Source organism: Chlorocebus sabaeus, chromosome 1, assembly GCF_047675955.1.
Source record: "Chlorocebus sabaeus isolate Y175 chromosome 1, mChlSab1.0.hap1, whole genome shotgun sequence".
In the NCBI taxonomy this organism is placed as follows: domain Eukaryota; kingdom Metazoa; phylum Chordata; class Mammalia; order Primates; family Cercopithecidae; genus Chlorocebus; species Chlorocebus sabaeus.
Window position 1 is genome coordinate 48,819,173 of NC_132904.1, and position 27,410 is coordinate 48,846,582.

General features: G+C 36.2%; 1 protein-coding gene across 21 annotated transcripts in view; it reads left to right on the forward strand.

The window, feature by feature from the left end:
- SOX6 (SRY-box transcription factor 6) overlaps window positions 1–27,410 on the forward strand; it is a 655,459-nt gene that overhangs the window by 604,353 nt on the left and 23,696 nt on the right. For all 21 annotated transcript variants that reach the window (XM_008005772.3, XM_037997531.2, XM_073018057.1 and 18 more), the window contains one exon: window positions 3,818–3,926. In XM_008005772.3, coding sequence (XP_008003963.1) covers window positions 3,818–3,926 — 109 coding nt within the window. The remainder of the gene's footprint in view (window positions 1–3,817; window positions 3,927–27,410) is intronic.

Consider the following 27,410-nt stretch of genomic DNA (forward strand, 5'->3'; position numbering starts at 1 on the left):
ACATTATGGCCTTTACTGCCTCTGTTTGATGGAGTGATCAGTAAAAATTTAATGACACTATAAAATAATAAAAATGTCATTAATTTACCACGGATCTTGGATGCAGTGGTTGTAAAGTTACATTAATAAACAGAATATTTTTTACAACAAAAAGCATTGTTACATGGGAACGTATAAATAACACACATAAATTTAAGAGCAATTTTACTGTTAGCACACACATTATTATGGAATAGCCAATAAGTGTATAAAACATAGTATATAAAATTTTATTAAAATATACTGTGCACATCAAAAATTCAGCTTTTATCTAAGTGCAAAGAAAAGCCATTATTGTGTGCTTGCTGTTTCATTGCTGTTCTTTCCCCAGATCACAATTTTACATTTGATGCCAGTAAGAGGAAGTTGATTTTTTTCCTAGATGAAAACAAACCTCTGTTCTTTTAGTTATCCCAAATTCATCCTCTCTCTGCACCCATGCAAAGACAAAATTGATCAATCTTGCCATGGTAGGGAGGGAAAAGTTGCTAATTTAATGCAAAGTTAAAAATAATGCCCGAAGAGTTGAATGGTTTGTTCAGTGACTCTGGAAATAAGGGATAATAATGCAGTAGTCTATCTGTCATCAGTGAGGCTGCCCCGTCATTGACTCTGATAATATGTGAAGATGATGGATGCTACTGGCTTGTGGCTTGTAACATTTAACATTCATCAGCTCCCACTAAAGGGGGCTTTATCATTTGAATATCTTTATTTAATATGCAACATCTACTTCATACATCATAATTTCAAAGCACTTAGAGAGCCAACAGTCCTACAACACAGCAGAGCTGACTTTAATTTTTTTTCAATAACTTTTATGTTGCCTGCCTGTTTGTGACTGACAATGCATAAGTAAGTGTCTGATCACATTGCTGCATGTAAAATCCACTGTCCACATGAAGATGGGGCAATTTTCCTGGAAGGGGTGGGATTAAATTAGCATTGAGGTATTTTGCTTATATCTCCAACATATCTTACTTGGGAGCTATGTACATGGTGAGAGCTAGTTCAAGTGTGTGGAAATTTGGACTTAAGAACTTGCCACCCACAGTCTATATGTGTTCCGTATAGGGGCATGCTCATGGGTACTTAATGGCAGAAGTTTAAGCTTATTGGAACCAAAGTATCTTTGTACTTCTCTCTGTGCCCACATCCACATCCTGTATTTACTAGGCTCATGTTCAACCTCACTGGTAAAATCTTTGCTTAGCTCAGCTGCCCAGACGTAACTTGTAGACATCAGGCCCTCTTATCTTATGGTTATGTGGCTGGCAAATAAATATTCTGAGCTATTCTTTGAAGAAAAGGAGGAAATCTTCTGGGAGACTAGGTGGAAATTTATATGAAAGGGCATGGCTTTGCAGGGTCCTTCTTTAATCTCAAACACAAGTGCTTAATATTACCAAATCTAAAATGCAACCCACTGCCCAAAACAATTTCTATCATTGATTTATTTTCTTCCTATTTAACAAGTGTTTCATGGGATATTCTTCCTTGATTTCTACTCTGTCAAAATATTGACATTTTAAAGGGAAAGTATCTCTGCAGATTTTTTTTTCAATGAAGTCAGAAAAATGTATGACTTCAAAGACACTGTGAATGTGTTGTTGAATGTTCTGAATGTTTTTTGTTATGATTAAAAACAAGCTGATACTACTGAATTGTGAGTGCACTTCATTTTTTATAAAAGAAAAGATATTATCATCATGTAAGCTTTGTTGTCTTAGGATTTTACAAACCATGGCATGTAATTTTCCCTCTTCTCCTTCCTTGTCAAAATATTGATATTCTTTCAGGAACTTTATTTTATTTTATTTTTTTACTGAGAATATTTTCCAGTAAAATCAAAGAGAATGAGTGACTAGAAAGATACTTGAAATATGCATATTGATAGATAGCACGGTCTGTTGATTTTCAGAGAAAGTTGTTTTTCCCCCTATGAAAATACAGTTAAAGGTTGTTCTTCCAAGCAGATTGCAGGTGTCACATCAAAACTCCTTTTGCATTTAACATAGGGAAAGCATTCACATGCAAATATTTGAAATGCGAAACAATGTGATAAAACAAAGGTTGAATATTTTGCTTTCCCTGGTACTACTCATCTCCACTTTAATTCTTTTTCTTTACATCGTGACAACCAAAGTGCTACTCAAAAATAGAAATTGGCTGATTAAAAGCAGCTGTCCTTTCCCTGACTGTGTGTGAAGCTCCCACAAGGCTTATAGTTGCTTTTTGTTGTGTCCTGCATCTGGGTTAATTTGTTCTTGTGCACCAGTGTTTTCACATAAGAAGATATTAGGGAACCGCACTTAATTTGGTTTTTATTTTCATTCTGTTTTTTATAAGTGTCATATATCAGAGGTTTCCCCACATACTGCTATTTAAACTAGTGAGTATATTACCCAGTTAGGGAAATTCGTGATTGTAATTTTTGTTGCAAATCTTTCATAGAAATGGCGTAGATTAAAGCAAGGTTTATGCTGTGTTTTCTTCCAACACAGATTTCAACATATTCCATGATGAAGGGGAACTGGAAGACTTCCTGCACAATTTGACTGATGGGAATTAATTATAGAAATATAATGATATTCAAAAATAATCATATTAGAAAGCACAAATGTAGTCAGGCTGTACAAATGAGGCACAGCCTCTATCAAGTAATTGTATGTTTGCTCTTTAAGAATATTTCCAAGTTTCTAAACATCTTACAGAAGAGAACACTCAGAGTGTTTCCATCTAATGCTGAACATGCTCAGTACAGAACTAGGTCATTGAACAATAGACTGAACAGCAATCAGCACTCTACTGCTGCATAATGCATTAAGTATAACATGCAGAAACCATTCCCGGAGCTGGAAGCTGCTATTTCATGTCTGTAAATTCAAGCTGACATGACATTTAATATTGTTTCATAGTAATGAACAACAAGGTTTCATTCATTCATAAGCACAACACAAAGCCAAGTTTGAGTCAGGAGAGTAGTAAGGAGACGAGAGGGGGACATGCGCTGTGTTTCTGCAGACAAGAACACCATATTAATGATGGTCAATGAGCTCCTCTGCTACTGATCCGGAGAGCTGCAGAGGGAGTGTTCACTATGATGCTTCAGACTCCTACTCCTAGAAGAACTGGTGAACAAGTAAAACAGCTCTGGGTTTCCCTCCTAAAGCAGCAGGGGTATTTAACTTTGCAGGCACCATGGCTGGCTAGGAGTGATGTCCTCCTTTTTAGTTCCCAGAAAATCACTGTTGAAATTCTGAGACAAAATAGTAGTATCAATCGTCATCTGGTTGGCCTGCTTTGAAATACTTGTTTTTGAAATCCTTGTGCATAAAATTCTGATTTGTATTTCCCCAGAAATGCCAATGTAAACTATGATCTCTAAATGAGAAAATTCCTCTCCCATTAAATTTAGCCATTTATTTCAATATGAACTGCTCTTTCAGGTTTTTGCATTGTTGGCTCAACCCTCTCTATTGCATTCTTTTTAGATTACTGGAGCAAATCCAACAGAGCGAAGATATGCACAGAAGCTCTGGCAAGTTCCCTGTCACAGGTTTCCTTTCCCTATAGGTACTGTGGTCTAGATGCTGTAAGGGCCGTCCGTGTCACAAACAGCTTTCAACGGAATCTTCCTGAAAGATTTTCAGAGTCCACGTTGGTCAGAAATGATATTTTTGAATTCACCTTTTGGCCATTAAGTAAGATAGAAACTGGAAGGAAATGGTGGCTGTTTTGGAAACTAGAATAAACCTCTGATTATTTGTTCCTCTAGGAAAGAACGCGCTTTGAGAATCTGGGACCCCAGTTAACGGGAAAGTCAAATGAAGATGGAAAACTGGGCCCAGGTGTCATCGACCTTACTCGGCCAGAAGATGCAGAGGGTGAGTGGCTTTTCTCTAGCTCTTTTCTGCTGCTCCATGTGTTTCCAAAGGTGTGTCTGAGCTAGATATAGGATCTTTATAGCTTTTCATAGGAGTCATCAGCTAGATTTCTTAGGCAAAGCAAAGGAAATGTAACTATTTAACTACGTATGTTATGTTGTGCATTATAGTAGAAGACTTTAAGAAGCAGCTAGATCTTACATTACTGAATACTTAGCAATCCAAGTACTTCAAGTTACCATCAAAGTTTTAAAATGAAAGGATCCTCTACATTTCAATGAACAGCAGAATTCTGTGTTTCATCCATCTCACTGCATTTGCATTTAAAAAGGGAAAACATACAAAGGAGGACTTTTAAACATTATTTTGTCTTTCATTGACAAGTAATAATTGTATACATTTATGGGGTATAAAGTGATTTTGATACATGTATACATTGTGGAATGATCAAATCAGAGTATTTAGCATATCCAAATCAAGTGATTCCCAGGTACAATCAAACTATTTTGGGGATTAAATGATAGTTTGCAGCAGTTTTAGCATAAACTTAATAATTGCTTGGGGAAGGCCCAGTCTGTGCCTATCCAGTAACTATTACTAACGTCTTTCAGAAGTCTGGGTAGAAAGACCAGCCTTCCTCTCAGAATATTTACCCACACCAATATCAATGCCTGTTCACTTCTCTTCCCTTTTTGTTTGTTTGTTTTAAATGCACAGCAGCACATCAGCAGAAATCGCTCCCCAGAGTCTGGGTACAATTTATGGGTTAGGTCAGCACTTCAGTAGTAATGTTGCCTGGTTATTTACTGTGTCATCACAGAGTAGAGACTGGTTTTCCCGTTAGCTGTTCCTTTGGCGGAATCTGTCCCACCAGTCAGGGAAGATTAATTTGTTCTCTTCAGAGTAACATGATACTTCACCCATCTCAGGTCCCAGCTAAAGTCCTTCTTTAGCTTAAGGGGAAGAATCTCACTAGTATCCCTTTAACTGGCAGGGTTTCTTCCAGGACCCTAATCCCTTGAAAACACATGAAGACACTTCATAGCAGCATCTAAACTGGGCATGGCTTCTAGTGAGAGCCTGGGGCCATCCCAGGCAGCCCAGAAATCCCTGGAATGAGGACTCAGAGATGAGTAGTATTAGACATTAGGAAGCCCTTCAGAAAGTTTTCAGAATGATAATTTTTCATACTAGTAGGAAAGACTAGTGTTTGATGATAGTTTGGGAGACAAGGTGTTAAAATAAATTCTGATTAGGATGTGTATGTGTATACGGGAGTAAAGAGGGAGGGAGGGAGGGGAAGAGAAGAGAAAGGAAGGAAAGGAACAAGGAAGAGGGAAGATAGGTAGGAAGGGAGGCATAAAGAGGACTCAAAATATGCTTGCTGTCTTCCTTGAAGAATGTCTATCAACAGCCCGATATTTTCATAGGCACTTAAAAGTGCAGGTTTTCCACTGATAAGGGTTGAGGTTCCTCTACCTACGGAGCCAGGAAGTCCAAATGATGTTACTTGCACAGTTAACCATCTGACTGCAACACAGAAATTGTGGCTGACCTAAAAGCCTGTGTGGAAGCACTTCAGGTCTGGCCCATCTCAATTTTATTGGGAGACGGTACTGTAGAGTACCTAAATTGTTGACCATATGTAATGAAATAAATATTTTTCATTACTTTGGAGTATTCAGTCTGTTTATTTGACAACAGACTGGTCGTTACAGAGCTCTATCACCTTACCTGTGCTGTCAAAGACTTTTCTTAATTTGTCAGTCACCTTTTTTCATTTGCTTCCTTAACTGCATATTTGGTGTAAATATAGTCAGTTATCTCTCTGTAATGTCATTATCTAGTTAGTGATATCATGTGCTTGGTAAGTTAAAAATCATGGTCTGAGTTATTAACTATATAAAAGGAAAAAGTTAAAAATTTAACTCTAGAGAAACATACTGTATATAAATATTTTTGGATATTCTATTCAACGCCTAGATTGTCTAGATTCAAACCAATTTCCCTGGTTGTTTTGTTTTTAGAAAACATTTTTATCAAGTGTTTATATACTAGAGAATATGTTAAGCTTTTTACCCACATTTTCTCATTTAATCCTTATACACATTGTGAAGAAGGTATTACTTTTTCCGTTTTACAGGTGAGAAAACTGAGGCTGAGAATAATTAAATTACTCACTATGAGCCACATATTAAGGTTAGAGCTGAGATTCTCCCAAGCAGCCTGCCATACTGCCCCCTACTGTATATGTAGAAACACATGGTCCCTTCTTCTTTCTGAACAAACTCCTTGTGACCTTCCTCAGTACAGCCCATTTCCTCTGCCCTAAATATAGCAAGTCATGCCATATGCCAGCTCTCATGTTACTCTGTCACACATAGCAGCAGTGCCTGATGAGTGTCATCGTAGAAGGGCTGTAGTGGCCCAGGAGCTTAAGGAGCATGTGAAAACCTCCTTTCAGAAGCTTGCCCAGAAGTTGCCATTGAGACCTCATGTGCTTTTGGGGGTTCATGAATGGAGTCAAGTTACCTGTTCTAATACCGACCGAAGTGCAGTGCTTCTGTGAGGACTGCTAGCATGGGTAGCAGCCTTCTGCTGACTTAAGGATGTATCCTGGCATCTGTTCAAGGCTGAGCTGATTGCAAAGTCTGCTGGAGTTACACTTCATATTAAAGTCAGAGTAGATAACAGGTACACATGATACTTGCTCTATTTTGTTCCTTCATATTTCCCTTAACAGTAAGATTAAGAAGAAACTAAAGTATCAGAATAACTAAAAAAATTATTTGCTCCTTCACTTAGTCTTTGGTCTAAAAAATCAACCAGCCAACATTTCTTGAGTGCCTACCATGTGCCAGCCCCTAAACTAGTCTTAGAACAAACAATGGGAAGCAAAGCAGAGATGTCCTTGACCTCTTTAAACATATGGTCTAGTGAGGAAAGACAGAAGATTAAAAGGGAAATATGTACACATATAATTATCATGGAGAAAAGCACTAAGAAGATCAGGACTTCTTTGTGCTCTATAGAGGATTCAGAGTGAGAGCTCCTTAGCGGGGCTGAGTTGATAGGTAACTACTGTGCCTCTGGCCCAGATATCTTCTCCCTCAGTCCAGACAGGTTCCCTCTGGCTTTGAAACAGAAATTTTAAGGGGCTATGCCCTCCCTCCACATCTACCCCATCCTCCTGTGGGGCTTCTGAAGTGACGAAAGTAAGCCAATCTGGAAGATGAGGCCCTGCTTCCACCAGGCTTCCCAGAAAAATGTCTGTCAGCCATGAAAATGACAGTATCACTTAGTAAGCAACTTGTAGACATGCTTCATAGCCCTGAGCCTGGAGACAGTGAGGAAAAGGTCACCAAAAGAGGCAGCTGTGGATGTGTATTAACCACTCATCAAAATCATATGACAAAACCATAGGCAAGGAAAACAGAAATTAAAAATATAAAAGGCAAATGCCTTCAAAATTTTATTTTTAAAGTCCAGCTGTTATTTGGCTTGAATGTGACAAGACAGCATTTCTTGTTCACCATGATATTTATAAAACTACGAATTCACTGGTGCCGGGGACTTAGGAAACATGTTTAAGGTTGTGTTATACTTTGAAGCAGTTGAAGTCTTAACATGTATTGAGTATACATAATTTGTTAGCTCGTATGTAGGACATGTAAGGAAGAGAGGGCTTGATTAGTTGAGTCTGTCACCATATAATTAAGAATAGTGAACAGCTGTTGAACTTTTTATGGACTTTTCGTATGGCATTGCCCCTTTTCTTATTCTGCTTAGGCAAGAGTGCAATTCTTATTCCAGCTCTCCTAATTTCAAGGTTGCCTATAGACTAGAAAGAGTTCTAGCCTGTTTAATGGGAGATTTGAGTTGAAGTTCCTTTGCCAAACAACTAAAAACAAGAACCTCTGGGCTTAAGTTTCTTTATCTTTTAAAAGAGGTACGTTGGATTTGACTTCATCTAAGGTCCTTTCCAAGTCTGCGATTATTATTAGAATCTTCATAAAACACTGAGTGAATTTCCTATCAGAAAGATGATCTATCTATCATAGGTTCCATTTAGGGATTTTTTTTAGAGAAGTAAAAGAGGAGAGTAATGGCTTAGAGGTTGTATTTGTGCCACTTGCTGAATTAAGTTTTCATGTTCCTTGAGCTTTCCTTTTTGTTAATGAGAAGATCTCTCCAGTAGTATTTCCCAATTACCTTCACAGATAGGCTCCCTCCTCTTTCTCTCGGCTCTCCTTTTCTCCAGCAACAATAGTTGAAACTCAGCTTTTTAAATATATTCTTTTCCATCCTGTTTCTTTTTTCTCTTATACCTGGGGTTTCTAAAGGGATACTTTTCTTTTGTTTCTGTTTTGCTGTATGGTTTGTTTAAGAAAACATTCCTCTAACACCTTTAAAACAATTTTCACATCAATTACTCTGTCCCAGCCTTATTGAGAGGTTGTACATTTTGATTTGGGGCATAGTGAAAGATAAGCCTAGCATTTATGGATGAGCTCTGAAAGGGATTATCTTTGGCCAGACTGTTGGACCCTGCATCAGAACTGGAATGATGTGCTGCCCTCCATGTATTAAAACTTTGCATTGATTCAAATGGAAATAGATATGTGTACCAAGAATACCCTCTTTTGGGACTATTGCACTCACATTTCTTCAGAAGCATTATATAGATTTATACTGAATTTGTGAACTGGAACACAGCCAAGATGACATTACCCTTCTGAAGCTTTATTTGTGTGTGTGTATGTGTGTGTGTGTGTGTGTGTGTGTACCTCCATTTGCTTCTGAGTTTTATATCTCAGGATAGTTTTATTATTGTCAGCTTAAGCTCTTTGTTTAAGACAAATAGCAGAGATTGCAATAGTTCTTCTTTTCTTTAAAACACACTGCTTAATATGAATACCCTCTCTTAAAAATCCTGCTCATTCTTTGATCCACATACTTGGAAAGTGTTGAAGTTTTCCTCATTCCCCTACCCTTCCTAGATCCTTATTCCTGGTAGAAAAGATTGACTCTATGATACATGACTCATTCAAGGCAGCAGAGGCAAACTGTAGCCTAATGTGGGGTGGGGTTTAAATGCTGTAACTGCATAAAGATCATTAGTTCAAGCCTACCAGAATGCAGTGCCTCACATTGCAACTCTTGGATTCTCAAATTTGAAATAAAGGAGAGAGGTCATCAAATCTGTAATTCAGGCCAAGAAATCACTTCTCATCTCCCTGACAAGTAGTCGTTTTACATTTGTTCAAATGTCTCTGAGAGTCTGAAGACAGAATACTGACCACTTCTTGAGAGGCTCAATTCAATTAGCTGTTTGTTAACAATTTATAACTAAAATTTGCCTCACTTTCTTGTAACTTCTACCCATTGGTTCCAGTCTGATTTCTAGACCCTAGCAATAAAACTTATCATTTCTTCATTTGACATGCCTTCAGATATTTGCTTAAGGGCTAGAAGACTTAAATTCTGGTTGTTCCATCCTTGGCAAGTCATTTTCTTCTGCTAAATTTTCTCATCTGTCAATGAGGAAGTTGGTCTAGATGGATTCTAGTTGACAGTTTTTAAAACTTTATTATTTTACTGCTATATAATTGAAGCCATTCACCTTCAAGGCAACTAGAATATAATAAGTATCAATTAGGGATGATGCAATAATAAAAATAAATACAATTATTGTGTAATTATATCAGAGATTATATACCTTTGCCCAAGAAGGTATTCAACTGCTAGATACCAGGAATAAAAGATGAGAAATTATACATGTAAAAAGATAAGACTCAGGCAAATCAGAGGGAACATTAACTAGAACTATGCTGTGGTCGTATGAGTCTGGCTTTCCATACCTACCCAAAATGGTGTCCAGGCATTTCAGAGAAATGAATAGGCAATTGCGTCTCTATAGAACCGGCAGACTGTTGACTGAGGCCAGGATGGGTGGTGAGGAAGGCCTAAGACCTAGTGAAAAGGAGTAACAGCCACAGAGGCTGGGATATAAGCAGAGTCCACAAAGCCCTGGGCTCTGGACTAACTCTGTTGTATGAGTATCACAAAAATGTATTTTACTGTGGATATAAACAGTTTTAGAGGATCCTGTGCACCAGTTTATATCAGCACTATATATAAAGTGCAGCTCTCTTAAACAAGCAAATAAACTTCTCTTAAAGAAATATATTTGCTGTGTCTTAAAAGCTCCCAAATAACTTTTAATGTTGGTAGAAAACAATTTCCATTGAACTCTCCGAGTGATGTATAGTCCTGATGGGGCAAGATAGTGAAATGTCAAGATTCTTGTATAACTCCATCTCCTAATACTCCATTAAAGGAACTCAACCTGCTGCTTATTGTTGCTTAGGATAGAAAGCCCAATCAAAGACCCAGCCTCTCTTTAGTGAGGAATCTAGCCCTACCAGATAGCTGGTTTCTCATTGGGCTGGCTTTTCTAAAGAAGTGTCAATGGCAGTATGAATAATTTTTTCTGACTGAATATTCTTTACCCTGGGGAAGAAATGCCAGTCTATGTCATTACTGAATCACATAGAAATATAGTCTGCTGTCTGTATCTGCAAGTTCTGCATCTGTAGATTCAATCAATGGTAGATAAAAAAAATTCACACAAAAAAATGGCTGGTTGTGTCTGTACTGAACATGTACAGACTTTTTCCATGTGATTATTTCCTAAACAATGCCATGTAACAACTATTTACATAGTATTTACATTGTATAAGGTAACATAAGTAATCTAGAGATTGTTTCAGGTATGTGGGAGGATATGTGCAGGGATTACACCATTTTATATAAGGGACTTGGGCATCTGAGGATTTTGGTATCTGTAGGGGGTCCTGGAACTAATCTCTCTCAGATACTGAGTAATGACTGTACTTCTCCAGCTTGCTACAGTAACTGAGCAATGAAAGATTAATACTATCTACCATGAAAATTAGACCCAAGACAAGAATAGCTAGCATATGTTCCTGATGGGACTGCAAAATCAGTCCTCGCTTCCTCAGCGGTATGTATGTCTGCTTCACATAAACCAGCACATTAGATTAAACCCTGACTGATAGAGTTCTGTCTGACATATTTGGACTGACTGTAGCTTTTGAGATTGTGGACCTTGCCCAGATTCTTCTCTCTTGGCAGTAAGAGCCACTTGACTTTCTACCTGCAGGCTGTGGAATTCAGCCTAACCTAAGGTAATGGGATTTAATGAGCATCAGGCTAGTTATGAATGTGCTTTAAATTCTCTCTGTTTAAGGTCAGGATTTGAATTGAGACCAAACTTTGACCAACTGGCCCTTTCCTGCTCTTCAAGTTCTGATAACTGTGTTTCAAACTTTTTCCAAAGAGTCAGTACCCACCCAGTCCTCCCCCAGTTTCTGTTACTGACTTCCTATCTTTTCTTAACCAAGGTGTTCTTATACAGTCATGCACCACTTAATGACTTTTAAGTCAATGATGGCCCACATATATGATGGTGGTCCTATAAGAGTACAGGACCATATTTTTTTCTGTACACTGTCTGTGTTTAAATATGTTTAAACAAATTACACAAATACTTACCATTGTGTTGCCATTGCCTACAGTATTCAGTACAGTAACATGCTGTATGTGTTTGTAGTCTAGGAGCGATGGACTATACCATATAGCCTAGGTGTACAGTAGACTATACCATCTAGGTTTGGTAAGTACATTCTATGATGTTTGCACAATGATAAAATTGCCCAAGGATTCATTTAAGGTATCCTCATCGTTAAGCAATACATGACTGTTTTTGAATGTCTCTTTCTAGATTGCTCTTCTTGTTTTGTTCTGCTTGTCTATCACTGCCTGTACTCATTTATCTGCTGTCTATTTTCTACCTCTTTAGAGGTGGGTCTCTATAGACTGAATCTCTGGTGCTAGGAACCAGGTCTTTCTAACCAGGATCTGTCCCTACTTATGGCCTCCAAATCTTCAGTTTTACCCATATGTTCAACCAAGTTATAATGTACTGATTATCTCTTATATACACCATACTGTTATGGGCATGGAGGGAAAGGTTTTTTTAAAAATATAGACCACATTATATTCTTCAAGAGCTAGTAATGTAGTTGGGATTACAAGCTTATTACACATAAAAAGCAAAGCAGTTTAAGGTATTAAATGTTCAAGTACATCATTAAAGAAACAGAAAAGGCTACTATTTAGAGGAGGAAGCTGCAGTGCTTTGTGGACAGCAATGGTTCTGGAAAACCTGATAGAAGTGTGGCTGGAGATAAGCCTAGGTTTGGATAAGCAAAAAGAAGAAGAAAATCTTTCAGCTGAGGGAATAATCTAAGCAGACACAGACATTAAGCAGATAGACTTTCATAGGAAAACTCCAGAAGGGAAGAATCATCTTTTTCATCTTTGTCTTCTCCACCAAGCCCAACACAAAGCCTTGCACATACTTGCAATTAATAAATATTTGTTGAATTGAGTATGTTACAGAAATAGATGGGTGACATATTAAGGAGGGCCTTGATTACCAGGCTAAGGAATTTGGACTTTACTACCAAATAAATACGCATTAACCTTTAATCATTCAAGACTGATTTAGACTAGAGAGGTTAAGAATAATGGAAATGCAGTAGTTAGGTTGCTTTTGGAGATCTGTCAGTCTCTTTATTCCTCCGCTCTCTTTAATATTATTTCAGAGAGGATGTTCAAGTAGATATCTTTCCATGTTATAACACGAGAAAGCTTAGCTGGTGTTAGTTGGGTTTTCATTCAAACTCATACTAGAAATAACTCCTTTCCTCCTCTCCTCCTGGATGCCAATAAGTAGGATTTTCACTGTCTACTGTGACTGATCGATGCCTTACAGATCAGTCTTGTACTTTTGCCTCTCACTTAGGAGTGCGGTTTTTCTTTTTAATTGTTTTTGTTCAATGGGTATTTACACCTGAGACATAATGTTGCCAAAGTTAGGTCATAGTACCAGAGGGGAAAGGTTATGTAAGAATGCATCGTCATTTGCTATATACTATAAACTGCCACATTTAGGAATAGGCTATGGCACGTAACTCTGAACAAAAATGTAATATCCCAAGTCTCAGACCTGGAAAAAAGCATTTCATAAGCAATATGTTCAATTATTTTAAATTTATATTAGGAATACAAATTGAAGCTTACTGGTATCAATATATGTATATGTATTTTTTACTTTGGTGGTGGAGAAGTTGCTCATGGTGTTTCAATATAAGCTGACTCTTCTGTGGGAAGGTTAATCCTACATAGGGACAAAATGTAACAGGATAATAGCTGCTCCATGCTGGACAGCTACAGACCTGTTCGTGGAGAAGAGGAAAAACAATTGTCAAATGTCCCTGAAACTTCATTGCCCTCCATTTATTTTAATTCCATAGTCAATAATTCAAATCCTTTGTAATTCCAATGAGTCCTTTATTTAAAAAAAAAAAAAAGCTGATCTGTAGGTTCACAAGATAATGGTCTCTCTTCTGGCTCTGTATGAGCAGTATGGTCTGACTTCTGTTCCCATATATGGGAACTGCGGAGATGTGAGATGGTCTTTCTTGGTTGAGCCCTATGCCTAGTCATTGTATTTTAGTCTGTATCACAGAGAACCTTTTGAAATATATTTTTAGCATTTGGGAAGAAAAGAGGCTCCATTAAGGAATAAATTGCATTTTTCAGTTAACTTGCGAGTTTATTTAGTAACTCCCTGAAGGGTAGAATGTAAAATATAGCAAACATTACCCAGGTATGAGGAAAGTCTACAAAGGGAACACATATGAGTTAAGCACCTGCTATGTTCTTGGTACTGGAATAAGCATTCTACTACTTCTGTTGCCATTATTACTGCTACCTATTTCTAAAAGGAACTACTGCTTAGTGAGTAGGTATTGGGTTCCAGTCACTGTGCTAGGAAATTTACATGTATGCCCATTTATTTCTCACAAAGATGCTGCAAGGTAGAAATTATTGGTTCTCTTTTATAGAGAAATGAAACTACAGTTTAGAGAAAGAAAATAATTTATCCAAGGCTACTTAGCTAGGAAAGATCAGATCAACAATTCACACCTAGATCTGTCTATATGGCATCTGAGCCATGCTGCCTCCTGTTTTCCTCCAAGATGAGCAACTTAATTGGTTGCCTTTGTTGGATTAGCTTTTTCCTATAGTTTTCATTAAAAAGCAGAAAATTTTAATTAGAAATTGAAACTGAAAGTTGTTTTAATCCCTTAAACCACAGAAATATTAGGCACTTTTCAAATACTTTCACCAGTTCTCAGGGTAAAGAAGTATTGGTGGCCCATCAGATTGGATTGATCTCTAAAATCCTTGAGTGATCTCCTTTCAGTACTGTTCATTCCTTAACCCTAACCTTAAAAAAATAGTTTCTGCTGCTCCCATAATCTGCATTTTCCATTCTAATGAAAGACAGATTCCAGCCAGTTAAATTAATCATGTTAGGAGTTTTAAAAGCTAAGTTTGGATGCCATTGAAACAATTCAGCCGACCATTGAAGAAATTCATTCTGATGGAAAGTGTGAAATTTGAGAGTTACATTTGAGTGCCCGTTGTGATTTTGCCATTTATTAACTGTGAAACTTGGACAATTTTAATCTCTCTAAATCTCAAAGTTTCCTCATTTGGAATGAGGAGTGTGGATTAGGTAATCTTTAACATCCCTCTCCTGTTAGAGTTCTCTAATTCAGTGAGTGTATTTTATCTATTTTATAATGAATCTGATATTTAAGGAAAGTCCTAATGTATGCTTACTTGACTGCATATATATATATATATATATATATATATATATGCACACACCCTACATCATTAGAATAGTTTTCAGATTTAATATTTCCAAAAATCTCAGACATGCCTTACCATCCTTCCAAGGTTTTTCTAGAAGTAGGGAGGCTGACATCTCAGAACTGTACAGTATGGCTAGTCAATCAAAGAAAGTAAGATTGGAACCAATAATCTGTGAGTCCCACACAACAACTATGGGTACATTTTTCACATCAAAATTATTCTTATTTTATAGATGTTTCAAGAAAGGACACTTAACAGAATATAAGAAATAAAATTAAATTTCTACAAGATCTGATTTCAGAAATTCCCAGGTTCTAATAGAACATGTGGGCATTAGAGACTCACTCTAAAATTCTCACTGTTGAAGATGTCCACTGTACTGTACTAGTAAGCATTTGAGTATTTACCTTATGCCATCCTGGCTACTAGACCCTGGGGATAAGGGTAGCAGCTAAAGATAAGACACAATGCAGTTACCACTGTTTCGGGGTACATAGTCTAGAAAAGAAAGTAGGTACATAAAACTGGTAATTTGGATAAAATATGGCAAATGTTAAGATGGAGGTACACATAGGGTGCCACCTGTCAGAGCCTAGGCTACTTATTCTAACCTGGCAACCAGGTAAGACTTTCATGGGATAAATAATCCCTGAGACGAGTCTTCAATAATGAGTGATTGCAAGATGGCCAGGTAATTTCAGGAAAGGAGGGAGAAAACTCAGATTCCTAGTATGTACACACTCAACACAGCGTGTAGAGAACTGGAAGTAGTTCAGTGTTATAACACAAAAAATGTTCCAAGCAGAGTAGCCAGAGCTGGTACTGGAGCCATAGTCAGAGGGCCAGGTCACGGAGAGCCATCCGTACTGTACTAAGGAGTGTGAACTTCATCTTGTGGGCATGAGGGAGCCATTGAAGTGTTTTAAATATAGCAGTGGCCTAGTCCGAATTGCATTTGTGACAGATCATTCTGGCTGAAATCAGGAGGAGGTATTTAAGTGGAGGTTAAAGGATTTAAAACTGGGTGTAAGAATATCAGCTGGAAGGCTAGTTTTTATAATAGTCCAGCAAAGATAGTGAAGGCTAAGGCAATTGATAAAGATTGAAATGAGAGAATGAATTTAGTGGTATCTTTGTTAACTAACTCCTGAGACCTGCTTCATCTTGCTTTGCATTTCTTAATTTCACGTAGAGTCTATGACAGGAGCTAGAGTTAGATAAAGCCAAAAGCTGCCGAACAACACGAATTATTCAGTCTACCAGATTTTTACCAGCCTCTTTATTCTCCAAGGGCATCTTCTTGAACCTAAGCCCAGTTGTCCTGAAAACTGGTTCAAACTTAAATGATGCCTTTTTACCTGGGCTCAACAGCTTGTAAGCCCTCCTCCTATGTATAAATACAGCATATAGATAATAAGCGGAATATTTTATGCTCTATGCTACCTTCAGGTCATTAAAATAAAGAATATAAGTTATCCCAGCTGCCCTGGGATTCTGTAGTTGAAATAAGATAAAGGACACTGTTTAGCTATCTGTGTAAAGTAAATATAACTTGAGAATTTTTTAAAAAGTAAACACAGACATCAAAACTGAAAGAAAGAGACTCTTGAAAATACAGACTGGTATATCACTGATTAGAATTTCCTTCATTTTGCAAAGCCACCAGCCACACGCATCAGCTCACCACAAAGTCATTAAGCCTTTTTAAGCTCAGATGAAAAACATTAACAAATACCACAAAAGGCTTTAGTATAGCCCCTTTGTTCATTCACATATGGCACTTTATAACTCCTGCACCACTCCGGTCGTGTGTTTGTTTAAGCTGCCTCCATCAGGCTGGTCCTGAAAGAACAAAAGACATCTTGAGCAATCCTAAGCAGGAAATGGGCTAATCTAAACATGGTTTGTGACACTTTAAGTAGAATAGAAAGGGGAGGGATTGATTAGTCATTAATGTCCAATTGGCTCCATATGGATGTTGCAATAATAAAGCCCTTTTTCAGAGCAGTAGCAGAGTTATTGAATTAGAGGTTTATGTTTCCTCAGAGCTGACCTTAGGGAATTCCCTTTGGTTCCTCTTGTTGATCTTTTAAAGAGAATGGAGTTTCTAACAGAAAAAAAAAAAAAAATAGAAGTCTTATCCACAATAACACTTGTTCATAATCCTGTAACCAAGGAATGCATTAATTTAGCGTTGTTTTAATCCTAGCTATAATTTTAGTCCTTAGTGCTTTATCTACATGCCCTTGCATCTTTGGTGGGGCAGTATTTCAGAGAACAATTAGACAATGGCATGAACTTCATAACTGGTAATAGACTCTTCTAATATGCTTAGCTGGGCAGGGAAGTGGCATCCTTAAAGGGGGAAAATAATGTTCCAGCCAAGAAATGGTGGGCTTTGAAATTCACAGTTGTTTCAGATTGCCGAATAGTGATTGGGGTAGCTTTGGTGAAGGGGTGATGTACTAGGCTGAAAGTCAGAAGATCTAGGTTCTAGATCTGGCTCTGCTTCGTATTATCAGCAAATGGTTAATCAGGGGAAGGTGCTATTATGTCTCTGAGTCTTACTTTCCTCATTCATAAAGTGGGTGAAAAGATATCTGCCTTCCTACTCATTTTAAAAGATTGTAATAAGGACGAAGATAATGTAATTAGTGAAAGCACTTTGTAAATATTATTTTATGCAAAGTTACTTAGTACACCTGGTGTTCCTATCCTAGAAACCGACCTCTGGCCTAGTCTATCAAAAAAGTAAATTGCTCTTTAAAGAAATACTTTGGTACTCTGATTAATGAAATGTTTGTTTCCAGCCGAGAGCAGTGGCTCATCCTGTAACCCCAGCACTTTGGGAGGCCAAGGCAGGCAGATCATTTGAGGCCAGGAGTTCAAGACCAGCCTAGCCAACATGGTGAAACTCTGCCTCTACTAAAAATACGCACACACACAAGATTAGCTGGGCGTGGTGGCTCACGTCTGTAATCCCAGTTACTCAAGAGGCTGAGGCAGGAGAATTGTTTCAACCCAGAAGGTGGAGATTGCAGTAAACCAAGATCACCACACTGCACTCCAGCCTGGGTAACAGAGTGAGACTCTGTCTCAAAAAGTAAAATTAAATTAAATTAATAAAAATAAAAAGTTTGTTTCCAAAGTGCCCAGTGGAATTTTTTATGTGTACATTATATATAACTAGGCCTTTCTATTCCTATCTCTCTCTCTCTCTCTCTCTCACACACACACACACACACACACACACACACACACACACATTCTCATCCTCTCTTTCTGGTTTATTTGGTGAATTTATTGATCTAGATAGCTTCAATAGTTAAAGTAAATAGGGATTTGTTTTTACTAGGGCTAAAGAACCTTAAGATGAAAACAAAGATATTAAAATTAACTTATGGTCTTCCTCAACATTCAGCAAATGAAAAATTAACACTTTAATTAAAGTACAACAGATAATTCATCTTTTGTTCCTGTACTGTTGGCTCTTGCATATTCACCAATCGCTAGCTCAGAAGAATTGTGTATCCATATTTTGCATTTGTCTTCCTTAAGTCATTTACCTATCAGTAGGTCACTCTTTGCTAATATATCTAGGTAATTTTTACAAAAGATACAGAGAACAAAGCATACTCTACACGTCTGGCATTTCTTCTTCTCAGAAGATGAACACATCACTTTCTCACTTCCTTAATGATTAAGGCTCTTGCTCAGCTATGAAATGTATTTTGCCTGCCAAATAAACCACTAGGATAGCCAAATCCTTTTTCTTTTTTTTGCAAGAAGAAATCAAACTTGAAATCCAAGCAGCCTTCCTATAATGAAAGTAAGTTCACATTCTGGCAGAACAGGAATGATAAGTTAGCAGTAGGTTTCCGTAATCATAGACGGACATCTATCAGTCATTACTTCAACACAATGAATTTGACCTCTATTGTATTAAGATAAATTTGGTAGGATAAATATGGTGAAAAGTCAAATCTGTGTAGTATTAATACTCTGTTTTCTAATTTCAATCCCCTTCTAAAATTTCATCTTCTACATTTTTGTTTCTAATGCATTCAGTATCATTTTCTCTATTAACCCAAATAAGGGACTATCAAATGTATTATGTCACTCTTCAGAATCCCACAGGAGAAAATCAACTATTCTATTAATAAAATGAAGTAGTCTGAAATACTGTGATTGTCAACAGTTCTGTCAAGGAACCCAATAGTGATACTTATGTCTCTTTCTCTTCATAAGCAATCAATTATAGTTTTTTTGCTGTTCTTAATAATTCATTTTAGTAAATGAGATTATCTTTGAGTTCACAATGGCCTGAATATGCCACCTACTTTTCAGGTCCACAGAAAAAGTAACCTTTCAAAAAAAAGAGCATTTTATTTGTTGGATGGTTGGTTTTCTGCTTTTTTTTTGTGGAGTTATTTTGTTGTCATTTTTGCCTTTTTTAAACTAAGAGTTAAAACAGTTTTATTTTGAGTAGTATTCCATTGTATGGATATATCACAATTTGTTCATTCTCCAGTTATTTTCCTTTTTTCTATTATTAATAAAACTGCTGTCATATTCTTATATAAGTCTATTTTTGACAGAAATTTTAATTTGGTTGCTGGGTTATATGCAAATATGCATTTTAATTAGAAGAAATTGCCAGAAAATGATTATGCTGTTTTATACTTTCACCACCAGTGTATTAGAGTTACAGTTGCTCCCTATACTTGCCAACATTTAGCACTTAAGCCATTCCAGTGGATGTGAAATGCATCTCACTGTGGTTTCAATTTGCGTTTTTCTGATGATTAATGATAAGGAATACCTTTTCATCTGCTTATTGGCCATATCTATATCCTTTTATGTAAAAATGTTCATTTAAGTCTATTGTCCATTTTAAAATTAGAGGTTTTTGGTCATTCTTTATACGTATCCTGGATGCAAGTTCTTGTCAGACATGTGTGTTCTGAATATTTTTTCCAGTATGCGCTTTGACATTTTATTTTTTTAACAATGACTTTTGATAAGCAGAGTTGTAATTTTTATAAAGTTTAATTTGACAGTTTTCTTGTATATTTAGTAATTTATATGTTGTATCTAAGAGTCATTTTACTTTAAAGTCACTAAATTATTGTCTTATGTATATTTAGAGGAGTGTTATAGTTTTTTCTTTCTTGATTTAAGTCATGATTCATCTCTAATTGTTGGATATAATGTGTGATACAAGATCCAAGATTTTTTTCGAGTGTATCTATCAACTTGTTCAGTGTTTGTTGAAAAAACTATCATTTTCCACTTTAACAGCCTTGATTTTCATTAAGGTAGTTTGAATCCTCTAATTTTCTTCAAGTTTGTTTTAGTTTGTCCTACTGCTTTATTTTTCATATGAATTTTAAAATCAGTTTGTCACCTTAAATGAAAAAACCTTTGGATAATTTTTATTGGAATTTGGTTGAATCTGTAGATAAATTTGAGAACAATAACATTGTAACAATATTGAGTCTTCTGATTAATGAACATGGTATATTCCTCCATTTATTTAGGTCTTTGAGTCACAAATGTTGTATTGTTTTTAGTGTAGATGTCTTGAATACTTTTATCAGTTAAATTTATTCCCAAGTATTTTATTATCTGATGATACTATATATATAAATTTGAATATTATTTTTTAATTGTTTGCTGCTAGTATAAAGAAATATGATTGATTTCTGTATTTTTTATTGTTTATTACAATACTGTTAAATTCACTTATTAGTTCTAGTATTTTATAAATTCCTTAGGATTTTTTATGTAAACAATTATATATGAATAAATGACATTATTTGTTCCCTTATAATTTGTATGCTTTTTATTTTTTTATTTTTTATTTTGTTTTATTTTATTTTTTTGAGATGGAGTCTTGCTCTGTTGCCCAGCCTGGAGTACAGTGGCACGATCTCGGCTCACTGCAGCCTCTGCCTCCCGGTTTCAAGACATTCTCCTGCCTCAGCCTCCTGAGTAGCTGGGATTACAGGCACACGACACCACACCTGGCTAATTTTTGTATTTTTAGTAGAGCAGGGTTTCACCGTATTGGTCAGGCTGGTCTTGAACTCCTGACCTCATGATCCGCCCACCTTAGCTTCCCAAATTATAAAGCGTGAGCTTTTTATTTTTTGATTGTTGATTAACAATGGTGAGGGTGGACATGTTTGCCTTGTTGATCATTTTTGGAGAAAGCATTTGGTAGTTCACTATTACGATGTTACCTGTAGGTTTTTCTTAAATGCCCTTTATCAGACTGGGAAAGTTTCCTTTTAATACTGATTTCCTGAGCATTTCCAACATGATTGAGTATTGAATGTTGTCAAAACCATTTTCTGAATCTGTTGTGATTACCATGTGTTTTCTTTCCCTTTGTTCTGTTAATGTAATGAGCTACATTGTCTGGATTTCAAATGTTAAACCAATTTCACATTACTGAGATAAGTTCTACTTGGTCATGATGTATTATCTATTTTTTACATTTGGCTGGATTCAATTTGTTAACATTTTATTTTAAAATTTTGCACTTATGCTCAAACCTCTGTCAAGGTGTGCTGCCTCATAAACTTATTTAAGTAGTGTTCCTTCTTCCTCTACTTTCTTACCTTTATGCAATATTATTCTTATTTTCCTTAAATGTTTGAAAGAACTTACCAGTGAAACCATTCAGGGCTTCAGTTTTCTTTGTGGATAAGTTCTTGGTTATAAATTCAATTGATTGATTAGCTATCAGTGTATTCAGATTTTCTATTTATTCTTGAGCGAATTTTGGTAGTTTGTGTCTTTCAACAAATATGTTCATTCTATCTAAGTTGTCAAATTTATTGAAATTAAGTTATTTATAATATTCCCTTTTTATCTTTGTAATATGGATAGTATCTACAGTGAAATCTCCTCTTTCAGTCCAAATACTGTCATTTTTGTCTTCTCTCTTTGTCTGTTGACCCATCTTACTTAGGATTTATTAATTTTGTTGTTCTTTTTAAGTTTATAGCCTTGACTTTGTAAGTTGTCTTTATTGTATCTGTTTTCTGTTTCATTGATTCTTACTCTTTATCTATTCAGAGAAATCACTGACTTTTAATTAGATAATTTGATTTATTTCTGTTTAATATAATTATTAAATTTGTTGGGCTTAGGTCTTACACTTTAGTATTTTTTCACTATTTGTATTTTTTCCCTCAGTTTTTCATCGTCTATTTCTCCTCTTCTGCCTTCCTTTGTGTTAATTGAATCCCTTTTAAGGTCTTTTGTTTGAAGTACTCTGTTGAATTTCTAGCTATACTTCTTTGTATTTTTTACTTTTGTTTGTTTGTTTTTTGTTTTGAGTCAAGGTCTTGTTCCATCACCCAGGCTGGAGTGCCGTGGCCCAGCCTCAACCTCCTGGGCTCAAGCAATCCTCCTACCTCAGCCTCCTGAGTAGCTGGAACTACAGGTTCATGCCGCCACACCTAGCTAATTTTTTAACCTTTTGTAGAGACAGAATCTCAGTATGTTGCCCAGGCTGGTCTTGAACTCCTGGCCTCACGAGATCCTCCCACCTCTGCCTCCCGAAGTGCTGAAATTGCAGGCATGAACTACCTCGCCTGGCCTCTTCGTATTTTTTTAAATTAGTTTTTCTAAGAATTCACTATCAAACCTTAATTGCGTATCCTTACAGTTAAAATTTTATCACTTCATGTAAAATAAAACAAGTTTTAACAATCTAATTCTATTTAAACCCTCATCTTTTGTGGTAATATGCTATTGTTCCATATTTTACCTTTTTATATGTTATAAATCCCACAATACAATGTTATATTTTGTATTAAATAGTTCCTTGCCTTTTAAAAACATTAAACAATTAGCTGTTATTAGTGAAATCCAGAGAAGAAAAAATGATCACAAATCATTTTTGATTTTCTTCCTTTCTTTCTGTATATCTGGTTTTTATTGAGTGTTATTTCTTTTCCTCTTGAATAATTGCCTTGAATATCTCTTTTGGTGTTTGTCTGCTGGTAACTCATTCTTTTAGCTTTTAATCATTTGAGAGTATATTTCATAATCATTTTTGAAGCATATGTTCACTGGATAAAACTCTGAATTTATTTCCTTTTTTAGCATTATAAAGATGTTCCATAGTCTACTAGTCTTCATTGTTTCTAGTGAATAATCAGTCCTTATTTGTAATTTTATTTCCCTGTGAGTAATATGTCCCTTTTCTCTGGAATTTTCTCTTTGTCTTTGCTTTTCAGCAGTTTAACTAGTTTCTAGGTGTGGTTTTGTTTGTATTTATTTGGCCTGCATTTCCCTGAATGTCTTAAACTTCTTAGCTGATGTTTCTCACGAAAATCAGGTAATTTTCAGCCAGTATTTGTCTTCCTTTTATTTATTTATTTTTTATTTTTTGGTCTCTGAGTCACATTTTCCTCCTTGTTTGTACAACTCACAATTTTTTATTATATATTGTATGTTGTGGATTATCCATTGTAGATACTCTGTATTCTATTATCTTCCTCTGAAAATTTTTAATTTTGGGGGCAGGAAGCAGTTAAATTACCTGCTATACATGTTGAACTTGTGGAAACTTAGTTTTTGCATTGTTAGGGAGAGTCTTTTTTAATTTTGGTTTTAGTCTTAGGGCAAATCCTTAGTTCTGGCATATAGAATTTATTCCTAAGGAGTTGCCCCTCTGGAGTTTCAGTGGAAAGCCCAAGGTGTTTATGAATTCTTGCTAGCTTGATAGGATTCAAATTCAAATTCTGTTTCTCTTGCAAAGGGCATCAGTTGAAATCTCTTTTCAGATTTTCCAGATACATAGCTCTATTTTTTCATTGGGTTCACCTGAGTCTTCTAAATACATGGCAAGTTCAGGGGTCAGCAGCCACTTGTAAGTTCAAACTCTGTCTTCTGACACATTAAGCCAATTAGACTGACTTTCTATTTGCATTCTAGCCACTCCATGCTATGAAGACTAGGAAGTGTCTTCATGGGAAAAACTATGAAAACAGAATTTCAGTTAGTAAAATGCCTTTCATTTTAGGATGGAATTCACTCCAGTTTCTGTTTAGTTTTGGTAGCTCTCAGGAATCTTCAACATCTATGGGTTTATTTTTTTCATATTTTTTTCAGACTTTATATTTATTATCTGTTGGAGGATAGGTCTGATATGAGCTATTCTGCCATTACCAGAATTTGATTTTATAATACAACCTTTTGTGCCAATATTTTGCATGTATCACGTTAATTCTGTCTGACAAAATGTAAGTTTTAATGGGCCCTTGAAGAGGTAGGTACTTTATTTTTCTCTATTCTTTATTATCAATTCACTGGTAATCATTGAGACTCTTCAGTGGTAATTTCTCATTTAGTTTTCCATTCTGATCTCTTCTGAAACATATTTTTTCCATGTTACTCTTCTGCTTAAAAACCTTAAAAGATTTCTTAGCTTGGCATTCAAGGTGCTTAGCAAATTTGGTCCCTATTTACTTTTCTGGTTTCATCTCTTAGTACTCCCCTCTTTTTTTCATTTTTACATAAACCCAAGCCATCACCAGCTTCTTTTTATTCCCCAAAATTGTCCTTTGCTTTTGTTATAAACTGTGCCTTTACTCACACTGATTTCCTCGCCCAAAGTAGTTTCATATTCATACCTGCTGGTAAATTATTACTTCTCCTTTAAGATGCCGCTCAAGCACCACTTCAACTCTGAAGCCTCCCTAATATTCATCTCTGTCCACTCCAATTGTGTTAGTACCTTATTTTCCCTGCTCTAATAGTATTTTTAAATTACCTCTGTTAGCATCGTTTGTAATTTTTAATTAATGTGTCTTCTCACATTGAGGACCAAATTCCTTAAAAACAAAGTACGTGTATTATCTATCTTTGTATACCCCATCACAATGCTGGGTACATATGAATTGTGTCAGAAGTGTTTATGGAATTAATAGATAAATAAATGATTACTAGGCACATTATAGAATTAACCAGAGTTCCCCTTAGGGATAATTTTATATATGCACAAGCACTCACTCATTCACTCGGATATCCCTTGGAATTTAACCAGGAAGGGGCCTCTCCAGGATTAGTTCAGGACCATTTCCAGAGGCTGTGATGGTGAAACTGGCCTTCTTTCCAACCCACCTGGAAAGACTCAATTTTGTCTTGTCTTTAAATCATTCAAATCACAGCTTTCTGAGGAGATTTTTGCCTTGGCAATTTCTATTTTCTGCAGATTAACTATGTTTAACTGAAAGTTTGTCTTTACACAAACTGAGATGAAGGATGAATTAACCAATTTGAGCCTTCTAGGGGAAGTTGTACAGAGCAGCCTCTCCTGACGTACAGGGACCTTGCTTTCCCTTGAAGCCTACTGTGGTGCTGTTGATCTCTTGGCCTTTCAGTAACTGTCATTTGGGACTGCTGTTGCTGGCAATTAAAGACTCTTAGGTCAGCTGGAAAGCCGTCTCCAGGTACATAGCTGTGGGTCTAGGCTTCTTCTAACTGCTTTCCATGAAAAAGCATATGCTGAACTCACAAATGACTCCTCTGCTATTAAAAGGAGAAGAAGCTGCCTCATAGAATTATGAGCCATTCCAAGTTCTGGATTCTGATGCAGACTATTGGCTATTTAAGAATGAAATGTTTGGTGTTTTGCACTTAATGATGAATGGAGCAGTATGAAATCATACAATATGCATATTTTTAAAATTAATTGTAACAAAGTGAATTTTAGACTTCAGATACACAGATTAATAGTATACCTTTTGAAAACAATTTATAATATGCTATAAAATTTTTCTTATGTGTTTATAAGGGTTTTCCAAGTATGCAATTTCCATTTTTAAATTTCTGAATTTGTACACACACATACAATCGTAAATATTTCTACTGTGGCAACAATTCCTTTGCCATTTTGTTTCAGAAGCAAAGTTTAGGGACACTTTCTAAATGTTCTTTTGACTTTGTAGCCTCTAATACTTTCTTAAAATTCTGAATCTAAGCTTAACTCGAACTTAGATTGTAAATTCAAGTAATAGATAAGTTGTCTGCTTTAAATGAAAAAAAAAAAAAGTAATATTGAGAAATGTTTTCTATCAAAATATTTAAGAAATATTCGTTGAAAACATCTTTCTGCATAGTACTCATATGGATGCTTCAATGAATTCCATGTAAGTCTTAAATGGCATAGTCACTTCAAAAAGGCAGAATAGAGGAAACCCTCAATATGTATTTGTGGGGCATTTGTGGTTTCTATTACTGTATTTTCTGTACATTACCCAGGTGTTAACTCAGATATTATAAATCTAGGGAAGGATAGGCTCCCTTTCTAGGATGTTAGTGTGGCGGTGAAAGCAAAGGTGAGACCACTTTTATATGCAAATTTGATTTGTTGTTGTTGTTTTCATTGACTTTCTAATTAAGGAGAGTGACCTCCTGGGCATAATTTGCATAGTCGTAAAATAGCTTTAGAGTACTACGTATTTGGGAGATAGAACAGGAAGGGGGCAAAAATAGGAGGAGTGGGAGAAGGAAAAACATGAAAACATTTTCCAAGTTATGATTTTGCAAAGGGATCTGGGCACTGCAATCTGTGTGGTGTTAAAAGTCGCTGCTGTAGTTGATCAGGTATCAGATTTGCTTTAAAAGTAGTTTCAAATGTTGGCCTCCCTGGGTAAATCTCTTCTTCCCAAATCTTGGTTCATCTGATACAACATTTCTAGTTTAGCTTAGGATGTCCTCATTCATTTATGGTTCACTCCTTCTGGAAGAGAGAAGAGGTGACCAGAAAAAAGAGATGTGCACGTGATCTAAAGCATTTTCTATTCTTTGCCTTCTTAATTCATGTTTTTGTTCTGTGCACTGTGCTTGAATTTTTCAACTTCTGGAAGCATTTCATGTGAGTCCCAGAAAACTGCTGTGTAATCAATTCCTTATCCTTCAGTTCCTGAAGATAATATGTAATGTAGGAGGAAAAGTAAAGGTCACTGCAGGGTAGAGGTCAGACTTGAGCTCTCTTCCTCGGAAAAAGGTAGAAATTGGTAAAGTAGAAGAGAGTAGGAAGGATATGTGAAGACTGTGGTATAGCATGAGTGGGAGAGAGATTGGGCATATGTATGGCATATCTGGGAGACTCAATTGGTACCAAGTAGAGAATCTAGAATATTTATACTAAAGCCAGCATCTAAAAATCCACTATGATCTCTGTCAGTCTTTGGGACAGTAAAACTTCCCATTTACAATGAAATACATATTTTAAATGAAGAAATAAATGGAAGCTGACTATTTGGTTTTGCTAGAGGTGAAGAGAAAGCTACAACAGAAGAAGCGGGTCTCAAATGTTAATCACCTGTGGCATAGCAGTTAACTTAGAATAATATTGAAATGTTTTTGCATCTGACATTCTCCACAAACCTGTCTCCTTTTATGTGAATGCATGTCAGTATATAAATTGCTGAATCCATGTCAGTTGTAAAGTAATGGCACTGAGGGCATCATAAATTACCGTGGTGATCCTCAGGAGAAGACACTGTCGTATCTGAATGAGTGTTTCACTTCCAGAGTAATGTATGCCTTCATCTGGCCCAGCAGTCAGCATATTGCCCTGTGTTGATGGATATTGTCGGCTGGAAGCTACACTACATTTCACTGCACAATAAACATGGC